The following is a 20595-nucleotide window of genomic DNA, read 5'->3' as shown; positions in this document are numbered from 1 at the left end:
TTTGTTCTTCAAAGTCACCAAAGCGCCGTGCAAACTCAGTGCGCCAGTTTATCAGCAAAGTGCGATTTGGGAACACCGTAGTGACGACTTGGTTTAACATTACTTGGCAACAGGGAAAGTGGGGCAATTGCACTGGTGCATTTGTGTCTCCCATAAAAGCAGCTTCACTTGAAATCACTTTGTGATTGTGCACGGGTAAAACGTCCGCTGAAGTGTCAGATTCTTATTTAATTATCTGCTTTCTGTATCTTCTGCATTGCATTCAGGTTACCCTGATGTTTTGTCTCATAGTGCCGTCTTAGATTAAATTCTGTAATTACAGCCACATTAGCTCCACAAATGAGACACACGGGTTCAGTAAACATATACTCAGCCTCCCATCGGTTTTTAAAGGCTCTATTTTCAGAATCAACTTTTCTCTTCAGCATCGTGTGAGCTAGCTTCGCAATAACTTGCAGCATCATAAGGTAGACTTGATTAATGCGTAAGTGTTCGGCAAGGCAGCTGAAGCGCTGCATTATGGGATCTGTAGTTTATTGTGTTACCAGCGCTTCATATACCCGGCTTTAATAACAATAATACAGTATATAAAATGATCTCGCGGGCGGATATAATTACGCCGGGCGGATGTGGCCCGCCCTTGAGTTTGACACATATGGACTAAATAGAACTTGAAAAGATATATTTTTCAAATGTGATCGCAAATTCAGATAGAGTTGACGCGCGCTACAGCCTGCATGCCTCAATAAGTCATCCTCCCCTCGCTCTTACTTTTTTACCGTTCATCTAATGAATACACTGAGTATGGCTTTACCAAAACAATCATTGATGGCGAATAAAGTATCCATTATTCGAGTATGTAGATCGGGATATATATATATATATATATATACATATATATATACCGTGTATCAGAGAAGTAGTGTGTTAAAAAGCTAGAAAAGAAAAGGGAACATTTTAAAAATAGCGTAACATGACTGTCAATATACAGTATTTGTTTTGTGAGTGTTACTGAGTGTTGCTGTCATCAAGGATTTGATTATCATTATTTCTTTCAATCAGGTTCGTATTTGTAGGATGTGTTGTGTTCAAGTTACATTCCGTGTTTGTCAATCGTTGTAAAGATGACAGGTTTCATTCATCGATTCGTTTCTTACTGCATCAATAAACAGCTCGTCTTCTTCTTTATCTGAGACCTGACACACTGCATGCACGGGTTTTTACACTGTCTTCCTTTAGCGGGACATTGACTTTTTCCAACGTGTGCTTTGTTTCCAGTAGCTGGATTTATGAATATGCTTGTATGTATCAGGCGCTTCATATTTTTGCTGCCTTTTCAATTGTGTAATTCGGTTTTGTTCAGCGCTCTTTGGAACTGTTGCTTTTATCTGTGCACGCGCCAGTTCACGTGGAGCCGCTCGGTGTACATGCATCGAAGGTTCCCAGCTGTGCTGGTGCCATCTCGTGCTATGTCCATGGCTGTATTTAATGTTACCTTAGTCCTGGCACTTAAAACTTTCTCTCGCAGTTTCGCTGAGTTTGTGTCAAACACCACCCTGACCATCTCATCTTCCTCTCCATAAGCACAGTCCTTCACCCGTGAATATTTAGTGGAGTTTGCTATTGGATTGCCGCTGACGGACGGCCTTATATGGGCAGGCACTAAATTACAAACGCCAGCGGCAGCCTGTCTATGAACTTAATTTAAAGTGTAGGTTTACATCGTGCTTTGTTTCAAGTAGCAGAACTCATGAATATGGTTGTATATGTCACTTTCGCTTCTTATTGTTTCGCTGCCTTCTCAATTATATAATGCATGTTTTCTTCAGCGCTTTTTGAGGTCTTCCTGGTTTTCTATGTACTGCGTGATTACGTGGGAGGCATGATGATGTCACACGAAACTCTGCCCCCACGGCGTTGAAGCTCATCTCCATTACAGTAAATGGAGAAAACTGCTTCCAGTTATGACCATTACGCGTAGAATTTCGATATATAACCTGCCCAACTTTTGTAAGGAAGCTGGAATGAATGAACCTGCCAAATTTCAGCCTTCCACCCGAGCGGAGAGTGAGCGAGTTAGCGAGTGAGGGCTTTGCCTTTTATTAGTATAGATACCCCGATCTACATACGCTCAAATAGACAAACCATACGCCGTGGCGCAATGGAAGAGGCTTCACCTCTAGCGCCGTCCGAGTCCGATTCCGAGAGGGGTGCACTGAGTATGTACACCTGATGACCCCAAAATTAGGGCAAAACACGTGTCGCGTACTCTTTGCATTATTTCACAGTAAAAATATATCAATATATATATATATATATACATACATATATATACACACACATACATATATATATATATATCAGCGCTTCCCGATTCATTTTACCTTTGCATCCCCTTGGTTTGAGACGTATGAAAAATATGCGGTTAGCGCAGAAAGACAGATCACCAATTGAAGCTTTATGAATAATGGATACTTTATTCGCCATCAATGATTGTTTTGGTAAAGCCATACTCAGTGTAATCATTAGATGAACGGTAAAAAAGTAAGAGCGAGGGGAGGGTGACTTATTGAGGCACGCAGACGAAACCACAATAGCACGCGGACTCGATGTAGTCGATCTGAATTGCGCGATCACATTTGAAAAAATATATCTTTTCAAGTTCTATTTAGTCGACACAAATATCTTTGGTTGGAATGTAAGGCGAATTTACTCTATGGTGAAGAAAAAATAATGCAATGATGCCTACATTTAACTTACATTCCTACCAAAGATATTTCTGTCGACTAAATAAAAATTCCTTCTATTTAATAAAATTAAAAAAAAACTTGAACAGATAACGATAGTTCATAATATCCACACAGACTTGCACGTAAGAGCAGGAATCATCCGTTTTAACAAGCAGCGTATTGCACTGATACGAAATAGCCTGCCCATTTAATTATTTAGGAATGGATAAATAAATAAAAATTTTGTACAAATAATGGTTTTCATTTTTCTTCCTTGATGGATTCACGCATCCCAAGCAACAGTTGCTTGCACCCCAAAGAGTATATATATATATATATATATATATATATACATATATATATATACTGTAGATAGATAGATAGATTGATTTTACTTATGGTGCCAAACAGAGTTATATCACAGTGCAGCAGTCTATAAGAGGTTTTGCCCTTGTCCAGAAACGGCTCCATAAGCTTTATGTCCACAGACTTGGAAAGTCTTTGCCCTGGGTTGTAACTCAAAACATAGTTCTCATCAAAACATTGCCAGATGTCCAAAATCGTAATTGTAATTGTAATTAAATGTAATTTTTCACACATTCAGCACAGATTTTTTTGTTGTCAAAACGCAAATACCGCATGGTAGTCTGATAGTAGTCACAGGACATCATGTCATTGATTTCTGGTACAACAAATAGTTCTGTGCAAGGCAACAACCACAGCACCAACTGTGATCATCGCTGCTCTTGTGAAAAGAATGGCGATAAATGCCATCAACTCAAAGAGAGGCAAGTTCGTTGTACCACATGAACAACACTGAGTGCTAACTTTTACAATTACCCAAAATTTACACTGGGTGTTATAGACTCAACTCAAATGTATGTTTTTATTATATTTTAGAAATAATAATAGCTCACTACTCAAAACGCAGAGCTCTCAGCCTTGAATCCAAAAGCTTTGGGTTATAAGGTAGGAGTTCTTACCTCTGCGCTATTCAAGAATACATATTAACTTTCTGCCGATTGACATTTGAGCTTGAGTTTTTAACTCATTGACAGCAACTCGTAAATCAAATTCTTTTTTTCTTTGGTTATATAGTAAACCCTCGCTTATTGTGGTTAATCCATTCCAGACTCTACCACGATAAATGAATTTCCGCAAAGTAGGATTCTTTGTTTATAAATCAAATATTTTCGCAGGTAGAGCATAGAAAACCTGTTTACGACCTTCTAAATACGTTTTTTAACATTATTAGAGCCCTATATACATGAAATAACACCCTTTAGTAAAAAATTTTAAAATGTACTCCATGTCAATATAGAGATGACAGTTCCGTCTCACAATTAAAAGGATGCAAACATATCTTCCTCTTCAAAGGAGTGTGCTTTTAAGTATGCGAAGCACCGCCGGACAAAGCAGCTGCAAGGGAGGGAGCAATGTGAAGGTAGTCTTTCAGCATTTTTTAGAAAAGCGTCCATATCCTCTAAGCCAGTGTGCGAACAGCCCCTCTGCTCACACCCACTCCGTCAGAAGCAGAGAATGTCAGAGAGAGTGAGAGAGACAGAGAAAAGCAAACAATCAAAAATCAATACGTGGTGTTCGGGCTTTCAAGTATGCGAAGCACCGCGCGGGAAGCATTGTGTATATCTATATGTATATCATTGAGGAGTTTTGTTTAACACCCAATACATGCTCTGATTGGGTAGCTTCTCAGCCATCCGCCAATAGCATCCCTTGTATGAAATCAACTGGGCAAACCAACTGAAGCATGTACCATAAATTAAAAGACCCACTGTCCGCAGAAATCCGCGAACAAGCGAAAAATACGTGATATATATTTAGATATGCTTACATTTAAAATCTGCGATGGAGTGTAGCCACGAAAGTGGAAGCGTGATATAGCGAGGGATTACTTTATTCTTGAATAAAAGTACACGTGTTTATTTGATATATGGACTGAAGTCTTCAAATATTATACACTTCACGTCATTATTAGTATAACATGGAAACAGTTTCTGCTTTAGCTATGTGTTCAACATTTCTTGCCTCGCATTTCCTGCCATCCTACACTTACACAGATCATTGCAGACACGGAACACAAATGAAATGTATGTATTCCAAATAACAATATACTATTTACTCTATACAACTCCAGGCACCTCACTGCCAGATAAAGAGAATTCAGCTCTGAGAATTTAGTCTGTGGGAGGATGGGATAGCAGGTAGCTTGATGCTTGCACTGATCGACACATCTGCAAAACAAAAGACGCTGATGGAGAGATGCAAAAGAATTTAAGGTGGCCCAGTATTACAAGTTTTTTCAAAGGCTTCTGGGATTCTAGTGTTAAAAAGATTATATGACAGCAAGAAATAAAAATAATAAATAGCATACATTAAAGCACTGTATTCTAAAACTCATCTTATGCTGGGTAGTAAAAGAGAAATATTTTTAAACTATTAATCATACACTTGTGATAATTAATGTGAGCAAAAATGACACAACTAACTACACTAGAAATCAAAGGGAAATTTTCAGTTGACATTAATAAACACAAATGATTGGGTGCCATTGCAAACTATTGGAACTGTACTCTGCCAGCTTTTTCAGAGAAGAAACAAATATGGGAAGAATTTCTAAATGAATAAAAGACCATAGGACCTGGCATCACTTCACTTTTAGACTAGGTCATAATGCAGAAAAATAAACATTTGATGCTCTGTTCTTAACTTGCTATAGAAATATTAGTTTACAAAGAAAACATTTTCAGATCTGGCACACCTACCTCGATCATTGAGGCTAGCTCTAATGGCAGCCTCATACTGCTCTTGCTCACTCAATCCTCCAGTGTATACATCAAAACCAGGATGCTGGTTGTAGGAATTATTTTCGTAATGCATTGGAGGTTGTCTTTCATAAGCATTATATCGATTTGTTCTATATCCACTCCATCCTGTAACAGGCATGAGAAAAAAAAAAATTTCATGTAAAGTCACATAAAAAATTTACTGCTGACAGTTTAAAGCCAGAAAAATCTTTGACTTTTTGAACGGAAAGGTTTTTTACTTACCATATAGTGAAAAGTCAAGCAAAATGACACCTTTTATTGGCTAACTAAAAAGATTACAATATGCAAGCTTTCGTGGCAACTGAGGCCCCTTCTTCAGGCATGATGTACTTACTTACCATGTGTAATGTTTTACATTTACTCACATTCCAAATTTGAATTATGTCCAGGGGTCTCATGTATAAACGGTGCGTACGCACAGAAATATTGCGTAAGAACTTTTCCACGTTCAAATCGCGATGTATAAAACCTACACTTGGCGTAAAGCCACGCACTTTTCCACGGTACCTCATACCTTGTCGTACGCAAGTTCTCCGCTCGGTTTTGCAGACTGGCGGCACCCAGCATCAAAGCAGTGCTACTGTTCCTGTGTGGTTACACCTTATTTTCCTGACGCGGCTTTATAAATACACTGAAACTAACTGCATATTGTTTATTAGTGTAACGCATCTGATTGTAATTAACTTGTAACAATATAATGGTCCAGGGAATAGCCATAGTATTCCAAATACCATAACTGCTTTAGCGTTGTTACTCTAACTGCACCTTCTTCTTTCAGCTGCTCCCATTAGGAGTTGCCACAGCGGATCATCTTTTTCCATATTACTCTCACTGCACCACTCGGAGTATTTATATCATTGTATCTGAGTGTGAATCACAGCAGCAGCTGATCGGAAAGAGAATTATCAGTATACAGCTTCAAGAACACGCTGTCTCAGCCACGGCAAAATGTTTCAAAGCCTTTCTTGTACGGACCTTGCGGTTCAGAAACAGTTTCATCCCAAGAACTATAAACGCACTCAATCAATTGCTCCTTGTAGAACTGTTTGTACTTATAAGTACAATCACCCCACTGTAAACTTGTCCTACAGTTATAATATCGCACAACCTGAGCCACTTTATAAAGCGTGTATTTACATATGATGACGATATCATTTTTAAGGTGAAATGCAGCAAAATATGTTTATAATATTATACAGATAAAAATTTTACTTCATTTAAATAATCTATATTCTTCACTGGGAGTGTCGTGAAGGATAGAATAATTAAACATGTACTATGAAGATATTTCAATGTTCCTTAAACGTTTTGAAGAATCGGCGCTCTAAGCTTACAGATGGCTTAACTTCTATTACAGAGCTGATTGTGTGATGATTGGGTATTTGGGGAAAGAAAAGCAAGGACTGCAGTGGCGGCTACGCCAATATATATTAAATATAAAACAGAAAGAGAAAATAACAACACAGCTAAAAACGCAGCGACAAATTGCGGCAAAAGTTAAATGCTTGTGTCATGAGCACGAGGCGGCTATGTTGTGTCTGCAACGGACGTGCCCATCCACCATGCATAAGCTACCTTACTGACATTGGCGGGCAAAGGAGCCACCGATTCTTCCTCTACCCAGTGCCACCACAAGCCTAGAGCCGCCCGAGTACTGCTGCAATAAATTATTTCATCGATGGTCACACACAATCACTGCACCGTGAAACTCATGTTTAATAACGTGCTTTAACTTATATCATCATGAAAATGATATCACGTATACATCTCAGTATTTTAGTTATTCAGAGAACTGTAATATTATGAATGTAATGGATTCTGTGTCCAGTTGGAGGAAGAGAGCCGGTTTAAAAAGTAAGTAGTGATTCACACACATAGAGCACATAGAAGATCAAATACAAAACAAAGCATTTAACGTGCTACTTTAATTGCGATGTGATTTGAGAAACTGGTAAATTAAACGATTTTAAGATGAAGTTTATGATGTTTTACTTTAATGAAAAAATAAAAATGTCGAGATTGAAGTTGACATTTCATGCTTTTTCTCCACTGTGTGTCTTTTTTTTCTCTGTATCCTAATAAGCTTTCATATGACACTCAGGCAGTGAGCTACAACTCGCCTTTTCACGGCGACTTTGATATGTGACTTCTTTTTTATTTCCGGCACTGTGCGATTTTGTGAATGTGAGCTTTCAAGTTTCTCCAACACGCTATGTCACTCGATAACTTCCTTTTGTTGATTATACCACGGTTTATTTGAACAAATAGTATGTTTTTTCTTTGCCTCCACTTGGTATTCGCTGAAATTCTTATATTTTCCCCCGTGCTTTTCCCATTGTCTTTTCACAGAAGGCTGAGCTCAAGGGAGATTTATATGCATTTGCATATTCAAAGAGGTGTAATTCTGGGAGGAGTTGGGGCGTTACATAAAGCGTGTGCACGAGCATTACTTTTCACGCTGATCGGGATTTATGTAGCGGAAGAACGTGGAAGTTGGAGTACGCACAGATTCCTGCATCTGGATTTTTCTGTGCGTAAGCACATTTTGGCTTTTGTGCTTACGCCATGTTATAGTGCGAGTTCTAAGTACGGCGTTATACATGAGGCCCCAGGTCCTTCTGAAATGATTCATCTGATATTAGATTGTGTACTTTTACAATTAGTTTACTGTCAACTGCAAACGTAACCAGCTTGTTGTTTAGAATTTTTAATCAAAATCATTTATATATGTATACATATTAGAAAGAGAAGCACCACTTTTAACACATCACTTGAATAGGATAAATTTCTTACTATCACAACCAATTGACCCTTGTATTTAAGCTAATTTTCCTCCCATCTAGAAACTGTACTTCCACACATCTTAGTTTGATCGCAAGTATCTCATAAGTTTTAGCAATGGTTTTCTGAAAATCAAGATAAATAATATCATATGAACCTCTCTGATAAAACACTTTCGTTGCTTCCTCACAGAATTCCAGTATATATGTGAAATACAACCTTCCTGTTTAAACCCACATTGACTGTTCACTAATACACTTTAGAACATTAGAACACTCTAGACAAAAACAGGCCATTCAGCCCAACAAAGCTTGCCAGTCCTATCCACTTATTTCTTCCAAAAAAACATCAAGTCGAGTTTTGAAAGTCCCTAACGTCTTACTGTCTACCACACTACTTGGTAGCTTATTCCAAGTGTCTATCGTTCTTTATGTAAAGAAAAACTTCCCAATGTTTGTGCAAAATTTACCCTTAACAAGTTTCCAACTGTGTCCCCGTGTTCTTGATGAACTCATTTTAAAATAACAGTCTTGATCCACTGTACTAATTCCATTCATAATTTTAAACACTTCAATCATGTCACCTCTTAATCTTCTTTTTCTTAAACTGTATAGGCTCAGCTCTTTTAATATTTCCCCATAATTCAACCCCTGTAGCCCTGGAATCAGCCTAGTCACTCTTCTCTGGACCTTTTCTAGCGCTGCTATGTCCTTTTTGCAGCCTGGAGACCAAAACTGCACACAGTACTCAAGATGAGGCCTCACCAGTGCATTATAAAGGTTGAACATAACCTCCTTGGACTTGTACTCCACACATCGTGCTATATAACCTAACATTCCGTTAGCCTTCTTAATGGCTTCTGAACACTGTCGGGAAGTCGATAGCTTAGAGTCCACTATGATTCCTAAATCCTTCTCATAAGGTGTACTCTTGATTTTCCGACCGCCCATTGTATATTGAAACCTAACATTTTTACTTCCTATGTGTAATACTTTACATTTACTGACATTAAATTTCATCTGCCACAAATCTGCCCAAGTCTGTATGCTATCCAAGTCCTTCTGTCTGTATCTTTTAATTTCCCTTTACTATTCTTGATGCACTTGACCTCCTCCTTGACTGTTCTTTTACTAGTAAAATACTGAAAGAATCTCTTGGGGTCTTCTTTCACCTTATCTGCTATATTCCTCTCCAACTGTCTTTCAGCCTTCTTGATATCCTTCTTAATGGTTGCCCTCATGTTCTCATACACTCTACGATTCACTTTGCAGTCATTAGTCTTATATGCCTTATAAAGCAGTTTTTTCCTTTGCAACTTCTTTTTTAAATCTTTATTAATCCACCATGGAGCTTTTTTAGTTTCCTATTAATTCCAAATTTAGGTATGTATCTGTCCTGCATTACATGTAAAACATTTTTTAAAGCTGCTCCACTACTCCTCGAATAAACGTCAAGGGTTTGTATATGCACTCACAAACCTCCTTGAGTTTTCTGGCCCCACCAGTTTGTTTGATTTCTGTCATGTTAATCTCATCAGAACTTCACTATGTGCAGTTTCCAAAATCATCTCACTGCCATTTCCAAAATCAAAAGTACCTCTTAATATCCCTGTGGCTTCTGAGAGTTTACTGACCTTCACATGTATAAAAATAAAAATGAAAATTATTCATTTAGTGCATCTGCTACTTCAATATCTTTATCTGTAAGTTTACTCATACTGTTCCTAATACATTTCATTCCTCCACTTCATGTCTGTAGAAATTACTATGATTTCTTTTGCATTTTTCACTGCATTTCTCTTAATCTCCGTTTGTTTTTGTGTTTATTTTAACCTTTGCTATCATGAGTCTTACAGTAAGGGCCAGAGTTAGTTTTCATGTACACTGTAGCAGATGACCAGGGACCTTGCCCCACCAGGAAGCCTGGAGAAGGGAAGGACCGGGAGAGGTACAAAATCTTCCCTGTGGCGCAAGAGGGCAACACCCCTGGATAGCATCCGGGCCATGGATACGGAGTAGGGAAGCTCAACCCTGTCGGGGTCCGTGCCCACCACCAAGGGGCGGCCTGGACATCTCCAGAGCCTTGGCATATAGCACCTCGGCCACACCCAGAAGTGCTGCCAGATGTTAAATAGGAAGCACCTGGAGCACTTCCGTGTGCACTATAAAGGAGGCCGCTTCACTCCACTCAGGGAGCCGGGGTCGTGTGGTAGTGGACAGAGCTTGCGAGAGAGGAGTGGAGGCGGCAGAAGGAAAGAAAAGGAAAAAGACTGTGAGCTGAGTTTATTGTGGGGGTTTGTGCACCGTGTGTTGCATAAAAGAAAATAAATAGCCTGTGTTTTGGATTTGGCTGTCCCAGTATCTGTCTGTGTCCGGGCATCTTTCATAACACATTATACTGTATAGATTTTTCTCTCTTTAAAATCTCATTTTTTATGTCTGTATTTATCCATTACTGACTACTTTTTAATTTCTTAATCTTTCCAAATTTCAGAATTAAACTCTACTGAAATGCTTTTGAACCTTTTCCACTGCTCCTTGACCATCTATACAATTTAATGGTGTGTTAGCGTTACACCATATGTAAGAGGACCAACGGCTTACAAAAACTTCTAGTTTTGACTCATTTGTCCACAGCACATTATCGCAAAAGTTATGCGGGTAATCAAGGTGTTCTTTAGCAAAATGTTAGATGAGCCTTTATGATCCACTTGTTTAGCAAGAGATTTTACCTTGTAACTCTCTCGTGGACACCATTTTTGCCTAGCTTCTTTAAATAGTGGAATCAAGATTGGTGATATTAACAGACCTGAGAGAGGGCTACAGGTACTTAGATGTTTGTCTGAGTTCTTCTCGGATTTCCTTTATGAGTTTTCTGTTTGCTCTTGGTGCAATTTTGCCAGCCACTTCTGTACAGTTTTACCACTATTCAAATTTTCTCCATGTGGAGATGATGGCTTTCAGTGTTCTCTGCTGGAGTCCCACAGTATTAGATTTTACTTTGTAACCCTTTCTAGACAGATATATTTTAATAACTTTCTTTCTCAGCTCTACGGGATTTTCTTTTGATTAAGGCAAGGTGTGCGTCTTGTTGAGTTCTTTTGGCCAACTTCACCTTGCTAGATAGGCTCTAGTTAAGTGATATTTAGATTCAACAGGGCAGGGAGACAAACAAGTTTATCATTTAAATTTGGTTCATTGTTTGACTGAGTGACTAAGGGGGTAATTGCTTTTTCACACAAGTGATATAGATGTTGGTGAACTTTTTTCATTAAAAAATACACAATTATTTTTAAAAAAATAGTTCATTGTGCTTGCTCAGGTAGTATTTTGTATTATAATAAATTTTCTTGGAGATCTCAAAAAATTAAATGTTATGAATAAGCCAAAACAGAGGAAATCAGGAAGAGGGCAAACACTTTACACTGCACTGTATATTGCTCAACTGAAAAAATTTTAAGCCACCTACCACAGCACAATGAGTAACAGATGTCCTATTTTTAACTTAGAAAAGAGAATCACTTTACAATGAACTATTCAAATGTGCCTATAGTTTGGTAGGCAAGTATCAGTGTTGTCCTTAACTACTTAAAAATGCTGAACCATTGCCAGACCTTTGGGATATTACAATATGTTTGAGTGGTTACTTTAAATGGAATCCTTCTCCTTCTTTTGGTTCCTGTGTGGTACCCGATTTAAATAAGATGTAACCATGTATGGCTTACTCATCTAGGGCGCAATTTCCTAAAGTTTTGTAATGCTAAGTATTTTATTATCTCATACTTAAAATTGTTTGGTAATTACCGAGCATTTCTCGAAACCCTTTGTAATGAATCTTGTACTTTATTTTGGTCTAAAGAATCTCAAAAGAGATTCTGTTAAAGAGATACAAAGGTTGATATGGCAATATAAATATAAATGTATAACGTAGGCAATGCATTAGCATAAAAGGGGGCTCTTTGAAGCTTTAATACCTGTAGGCAATTTGAGTACATAATAAGTTATCTTATCAAACTCACTATGTGATCAATCATATCCTTTGTGGACATGAAACTTTGGACCATCTTTTTTATAAAAACCTAACAGAGCACTCCGAGGTGAAATAATTATCCTTCCTGGTCTGGTGCAGAACAAAATGGAAAGAAAAACGAAACAGAATTTTTCTGTCAGTTCCACTGTACAAATTTTTTACAGCTTTCAATTTCTATACTACCTGTGGACTCCTGCAGATCATCAGTTGATGTGCATGTCCTCAGCAAGGATGTTGTGTTCAAATCTGGCCTGCAGTGACCAGGGGCCTCATGTATAGTGCATACACACAAAAATGTTGCATACAGCCATTTACACATTCACCTCGAGATTTATAAAAACTAAAGTTGAAGAAAAGCCATGCACATTTTCATTCAGCCTCAGACCATGCAACGTGTTTCTGCTTGGCATTGTAAACAGGTGGCACCCAGCATCAAAGCAGTGCTGTTTCTGTGTCATTTCCCTTTCTTTCTCATATTCACATCCACGACACAGACATTATCGAATACATCGAAATTATTTGCATATCATTTACACATTGATTGTAATCAGTCTGTAACAATATAATGGTGCATGGAATGATCAAACTATTCCAACTACCATGGCTGCTTAGCGTTGTTAGAAGACATCGCAGATGAAAGAATTAGAAGAGAGCACATATTTGCAGATCATACGGACTTCTTGTCCCATGATGACAACTGGCTTCTAAGTTGATTTAGATTTCCAAGAGCTACCCTCTAAGAGCTGTGTGCTGTTAGAATACTAGGAGGTACAGTTGATATCATTTTTATGATGAAATGCATTAAAGTACTGTATGTATATTACATTTTACAGATAAATTGTTAATTTCATTTAAATAATGTATACTGTTACTAATTAAACATGTGGGGGCATGGTGGCGTTGTGGAAGTGCTGCTGCATTGCAGTAATGGGTCACTTCCCAGGTGTCCCTCTGCCTGGAGTTTGTATGTTTTCCTGGTGGGTTTCCTCTGCATGCTTCTGTTTCCTTCCAAAAGCAAGCAGGTTAGGGGATTTAGTGATGCTAAACTGATGCTACTACTACTACTATTACTACTACTACTACTAGTAATAATAATAATAATACTAATGCTTGTATTCACCCTGCGATGAGCTGGCCCCCCGTCTTGGGATTGATTCTGCCTCAGGTTAAATGCTTGCTAGGACTGGCACGACCCTGCATGGATGGAAGGAATAATTAAACATGCATAACAAAGATTTTTCAATGTTCCTTAAAAGTATTGAAGAATCTATGTTCTAGGCTTACAAATTGTTTTACAATTATTACAGACTAGCAAAATACCCGCACTTCGCAGCGGCGAAGTACTGCCTTGAAATCTTCAATAAGAAGAAAAGTAAACCTTTTTAAACTGAGGGAAAATATACCAATAATTAATTGTTAAGGATCTCTTTGTATACCACAGTTCGGCCCTCCGGTTCTAATATGACCAAGCTGTGCGCTGAGCTTACTCTTGAGCATGCAACGTACAGTTGGCCATGTGAAAAGCAATCTTGCCTCAAATCTCACAGCTTGGATTGCTGCTGTTATAATTGGTTTGAGTTTCATGGTTTGTTTCAATTATGACAGTATTTGCAGGACTTGTTGTGTTTAAGTGAATTTCGGCAACTGTCAAGAGTTGTAAGCATACAACCAGTTTCATCGATAACTTCACATCCAGCTTTTGAGAGTTTAAACATTCATAAACATCAAAGTGTCCACTACTGAAATGTTCACCTGTGAATCTAAGATGTTTAAGAGGCATTGGCGATTGTCCAAAGGTGTAAAATATTTGACCATTTTTGTACACTTGAAAGCGACAACCGAACAATTCACCGGCAGCCATCAACTCGCATGCAGAACCATAGGTGAAGGGCTTAAGCATTTCACTCTTATAGTGCTCCTGTGTAGTAAAATTATCAGTCCACACCTTGAACCTGTCCCAGTCATTCAATACATAAGACACAATGTTCCTCCAGATATCAAGAGTGAGCCTGATATGGCCGTGCAATATGTAAACCAGAGAATGGAAAAGGCAGGTGCCATCTCCGGGCATGGAAACCAACTCAGTAAGTGCCAGTTCTTTGATCGATGGTGATCACTTTGACAGACATGTTAATGGGGGTACGGTTGGAACGATAAAGGAAATCGGTACCTGAACAATGTAAATAACTCTAAAATACCTACACAATAACTATAATCGTAATAAACGAACAATAAAACAGCAGAGAAGTCGTGGATTAAATAAAAAGGCTGCAGTTATCAGCAGGGTGACGTGAATCCCGTGGCGAAGCAAGGAAGCGAATGAAGAGACCGGAGCGACGGACGGCCTTATATAGGCAGGCAGCCAACAACGTGGGAGGCGTTGGGATGGGGGACCCAACGCCGCCTCACACGTCGACCGAGCTGCAGGCTATGGACGTATATATGTACGTAAGTAGGATTCAGTTAGCGTTGGGAACCCGCATACCAAATTTCTTGAAGATGGGCCCTTTAGGTAACAAAGACCGTTGGAAAGTTCAATATGGCGGTCGACAGTGGCATCATACCACCGAAATAAGTATGTACATCGGTTTCCGTTAGCGCAGGGAAGCCGCCTACCAAATTTCGTGATGATGGGGCCATAAATAATAACGTTCAACATGGCGGACGTTGTCAACCGTTATGACCGTTACACGTAGAATTTCGAAATGAAACCTGCTTAACTCTTGTACGTAAGCTGTAAGGAACAAGCCTGCTAAATTTCAGCCTTCTACCTACACGGGAAGTTGGAGAATTAGTGATGTCACATTATCAGTAGTTGAAAAAAGTAAAGATTAGGTGTATTTAAAGGTGTTTTAAGACCCTGGAATTTGAACAAAGTACCACATGATCTTGTTCCTGCTGATGTACCCACTGTAATGCTCTATTTGAAGTTTAAATCTAAAGTATACTGTGTGCACCAAGCTGAGAACCTGTGATCTGAAAACATTCAGCTCATTACTGAGTAAAATGAAAGCAGCAGCATCATAAGCAGCTTCTTGGAAAAGAAGAAATGCTCATAATGATTTTCATCACAAAGTTTGTTCATTACTATTATTATTCTCAATTAGTTTTTTAAAACACTGTATAGGTGACATTTCAATGCTGTCTTAATGACTGAAACAAAGAAAAATATATGCTTTAATCAAGTATAAGCTAATTTGAGTGTACATGCTTTGGTGTTTCAAATGTGGCTAGATAACATAGTACAAAATTTCAGAACATTTATTAATCAAAAGATTATTTAGCTAACCTGAGAAATTTAGCTTTCTTTATATTTCTTTTGTAGAGTTGTAATCTTGCAAATATTTCTGCTGCTGCCATAACTAAACAGACAAGGCACCAGATTTGTAGAACATCCTTTATAGACTTAATCTTAGCATTTACCACTGCTACACCATCAAATCTGATCATAAAGCTCCTTGGAATATAATGCCACTCTGCGCATCTGGATTATGGAATAAACTACCAACATCACTTCCTCTGCACTCATCTTCAACACAGGTAAAAGTACAGGGTAGCATCGGTAAACACAACCTCAGCGCTGTCAATAACTTTGCTGATTATAAAAACCATTGTAGACCAGATCACCAATAAAAGTCATATCACCAATAATGATGAAATTGCTCACAGAGAAGATATTTGCATTCTGACACATCTGTACTGGGAAAAGAATACCTCCATTGAAGTCAGGAAAACCAAGGCGCTGTAATTGATTTCATGAAGCAGGAGAGAGACCACACTGTAATGCCGTCCAGACTGATCGCAAGTTTCTTGACCTGGGTGTTAGTGCCACCCTGTGCAACTGGATCTTGGACGTTCTAACTGGCAGACACCATCAGATCCGGATTGGTAGACACACCTTCTCTATGCTGATCCTGAACAATGACACCCCTCAGGGCAGTTTATTGAGTTCCCTGTTATACTACCTGTTCACCCATGATTGTATGGTCAAATATATCTCCAATACCATCAAACGTCTGCTGACGATTCCAACGTTCTAGGTTTGATCATAGACAATGGTGAGACAGTCTAACTAGAGGAGATTAGGATCCTCTCAGAGTGGTGTCAGCACAATAACCTCTCTCTGAATGTCAACAAGACTAAGGAGACAATTGATTTCAGGAAGCGGCAGGTAAATCCCACTCCCATTTACATTGGGAGCGAGGCTGTGGAAAAAGTAAACCATTTTAAATTCCTGGGGTTACCATCACCAACAATCTTAGGTGGACAGAACACACTACAGCAGTCATTAAAACGGCCCATTAGCAACTTTACTTTCTCAGAAGACTGAGGAAAACCGCAATGTCTACAGCAACCCTCATCTACTTTTATAAATGTATTTTAGAGTCCATTTTGACAGGTTGTGTGGTGTGCTGGTATGGCAACAGTTCAGTTAAGGACTGCAAGGCATTGCAGAGGGTGGTGAAACAGATCAGATCATCATTAGGACATGGATATCATTTCTGTAGGACATATTTGCCATGTGCTATCTGGGAAACGCAAAAGAAACTATCAAGGAACCTAGTCATCCTGGGCAGATATTTTCCTCTATCTCTCCCAAGAAATCTGCATTCTGTACGAGGCATATATAACAATTGTTGTTTTAAAACAACAAACTGTATTATTATAGACATCAGTCATCCCACACACAACACTTTTCCCCTCCTCTATCCTGAAAAACATTGTAAAAGCAATAGCGCACACAATGGTAGATTAGAGGCATCTTTTATTCCCAGGTCACAAAGCTACTTGACAGCTGTTCATACCGGCAACTGCATGAGTGTACATATGTTGCTTTCAATGTACGATAGTCATTGTCTGTGTTGCATTTACTGTCTGTTGTTGGTACTGTGCTACCACAATTTGTCTACAAAAGACATATAAGTAAGTACTTCATTGAACTATGCAATATGTACTTTAGATGACATTATAACTTTGAATTTGAGTTTCTTACATACATTATGAATTTTAGAATTAGAATTTTTTTAGAATACAGAAACTTAGAAACAATACTCTAATGTAAATCCACTGTTTTTAATTCAAGTTTATTTCAACAGTTTCAGCTTTTTATCTTCGATACAAAGATGTTTCCTAATATGGCAATGAACAAAACAGTATTTTTTTTTTCATAATTTGTTGGCTTTCTACCTTCACTGCTTTTTTCTTAAAAAGACTAATTCTGTTCAAACACACTGCTCTGTGAGAAAGAACATTGTCAAGCTATGTTCAAAATTAGCTTTATTCATTGTTTACAATTTTAACAAAAGGGAGGCAATTAGAAGTGAGCATTTGTAAGAAAATGCTAGGGAAAAAGTAGTTATATGTAAAAACACTGAAGGCAATATGAGAGGTGAGGCAGCTGTGCAAAAACACCCATGTTACACAAGAAATCATTGACTGAAAGCCTTTTTAAAGCACTGGGCTATCATTAAACATGTGCATTGTGTTGGGAGGTCATAAAAGATAATATTTTGAGATGATTCAGCCAGGTCAGATTCAATTTTTTTGACCCAACATTTGCTCTTTTCTCCAGCTCTCCCAAAGAGTACATCATTACTAATGTAGAGATTAACAGATTTTTCATAAAAGACTGACATACTGTAAAAACGCAATGCTTTTAATTTGTTTGCAACTAACCCAGATCCAGCATAATATAAGCACACCTAATATGAAATAGGGTACATGATACAAGTTTACACTTACATCTTTAGCAGTTTGTTTCTAACTTTTTAAATGTACTATAGTTTGTAATATTTATTTATTTGATGTTTGAAATAATGACAAATACCTTATCCAAAAAGCTTGCTGCCACCTTAAAAGTTTTAAATATTACATCAATAAAGCAGTAAGACGTACAGTGCATCCAGAAAGTATTCACAGCGCTTCACTTTTTCCACATTTTGTTATGTTACAGGCTTATTCCAAAATGGATTAAATTCTTTTTTTTCCTCAGAATTCTACACAACACCCCATAATGACAACGTGAAAAAAGTTTACTTAAGATTTTTGCAAATTTATTAAAAATAAAAAAACTGAGAAAGCACATGTACATAAGTATTCACAGCCTTTGCCATGAAGCTCAAAATTGAGCTCAGGTGCATCCTGTTTCCCCTGATCATCCTTGAGATGTTTCTGCAGCTTAATTGGTCCACCTGTGGTAAATTCAGTTGATTGGACATGATTTGGAAAGGCACACACTTGTCTATATAAGGTCCCACAGTTGACAGTTCATGTCAGAGCACAAACCAAGCATGAAGTCAAAGGAATTGTCTGTAGACCTCTAAAACAGGATTGTCTCAAGGTACAAATCTGGGGAAGGTTACAGAAACATTTCTGCTGCTTTGAAGGTTCCAATGAGCACAGTGGCCTCCATTATCTGTAAGTGGAAGAAGTTCGAAACCACCAGGACTCTTCCTAGAGCTGGCCGGCCATATAAACTGAGCGATCGGGGGAGGAGGGTCTTAGTCAGGGAGGTGACCAAAAACCCGATGGTCACTCTATCAGAGCTCCAGAGGTCCTCTGTGGAGAGAGGAGAACCTTCCAGAAGGACAACCATCTCTGCAGCAATCCACCTATCAGGCCTGTATGGTAGAGTGGCCAGACGGAAGCCACTCCTTAGTAAAAGGCACATGGCAGCCCACCTGGAGTTTGCCAAATGGCACCTGAAGGACTCTCAGACCATGAGAAACAAAATTCTCTTATCTGATGAGACAAAGATTGAACTCTTTGGTGTGAATGCCAGGCGTCATGTTTGGAGGAAACCAGGCACCACTCATCACCAGGCCAATACCATCCCTACAGTGAAGCATGGCTATGGCAGCATCTTGCTGTGGGGATGTTTTTCAGCGACAGGAACTGGGAGACTAATAAGGATAAAGGGAAAGATGACTGCAGCAATGTACAGAGACATACAGGATGAGAACCTGCTCCAGAGCGCTCTTGACCTCAGACTGGGGCGACGGTTCATCTTTCAGCAGGACAACGACCCTAAGCACACAGCCAAGATATCAAAGGAGTGGCTTCAGGACAACTCTGTGAATGTCCTTGAGTGGCCCAGCCAGAGCCCAGACTTGAATCCGATTGAACATCTCTGGATAGATCTTAAAATGGCTGGGCACCGACTCTTCTCATCCAACCTGATGGAGCTTGAGAGGTGCTGCAAAGAGGAATGGGCGAATCTGGCCAAAGATAGGTGTGCCAAGCTTGTGGCATCATATTCAAAAAGACTTGAGGCTGTAATTGCTGCCAAAGGTGCATCAACAAAGTATTGAGCAAAGGCTGTGAATACTTATGTACATGTGATTTCTCAGTTTTTTTATTTTTAATAAATTTGCAAAAACCTCAAGTAAACTTTTTTCACGTTGTCATTATGGGCTGTTGTGTGTAGAATTCTAAGAAAAAAAATGAATTTAATCCATTTTGGAATAAGGCTGTAACATAACAAAATGTGGTAAAAGTGATGCGCTGTGAATACTTTTCGGATGCACTGCATTTACCTCCAATGCAATTTGACCATCAACAAAGAATTCAGTCCAGTAGAACTTCTGCTTCAATATTATTATAGGAATTATGGAGGATCATCACATGTCTGAGACTTATTACAGTACTTTAGGAAAATAGTCTTGGACATAAAATAATTCTCCTAACAATCCAGATTATCTGGAAGAGGTTAACCAAAAAAATTAAAGCACAAATGTTGTTATTTAATATTGATATTTACACCCATTTTCATATCAACTTTTGCTAAGAACAGCTTGTTGAAAACTTTAAAATGGTGGATTGCAAAATCAGGATGTGGAGCATACATTCCATATTAATACCAAGAGATGTTTATAGACATGAATGCTTGTCTCCACATTGAAAACATTCAGTGGCTCCATTACAGTTTAGGGCACATTTTTTTGACATTGGTTAGGTCTACTAATTTGATTAGTGAAGAACATGAAAGTTAATAAATTCTAAGAGATCATGTACATTGTATGGCTAAGCATTACTATCATGTATTGTAGGACAGCCTTGAAAATAAACAAAATACTACAAACATATAAACAAAGTTTTATGGGAGTTTCAGGAAAATTTGTGCCAATAATATCACCAAAAACTGCCACTTCATCTCTCCATCTTAAGGTACCTTACCTCCTAAAATGAAAATGTACTTTATTTTGCAAGTT

At 38.4% G+C, this 20595-nt stretch overlaps 1 protein-coding gene across 2 annotated transcripts in view; it reads right to left on the bottom strand.

Moving 5' to 3' along the window:
• The window catches only part of rhbdd1 (rhomboid domain containing 1), a 144100-nt gene that overhangs the window by 18255 nt on the left and 105250 nt on the right, over positions 1–20595 (bottom strand). For both annotated transcript variants that reach the window (XM_039759739.1, XM_039759747.1), the window contains exon 6: positions 5513–5680. In XM_039759739.1, coding sequence (XP_039615673.1) covers positions 5513–5680 — 168 coding nt within the window. The remainder of the gene's footprint in view (positions 1–5512; positions 5681–20595) is intronic.

Source organism: Polypterus senegalus, chromosome 1 (assembly GCF_016835505.1).
Source record: "Polypterus senegalus isolate Bchr_013 chromosome 1, ASM1683550v1, whole genome shotgun sequence".
Taxonomy (NCBI): Eukaryota; Metazoa; Chordata; class Cladistia; order Polypteriformes; family Polypteridae; genus Polypterus; species Polypterus senegalus.
The sequence above is the reverse complement of the archived record's forward strand: the minus strand, read 5'-3'. Positions and strand labels throughout refer to the sequence as shown.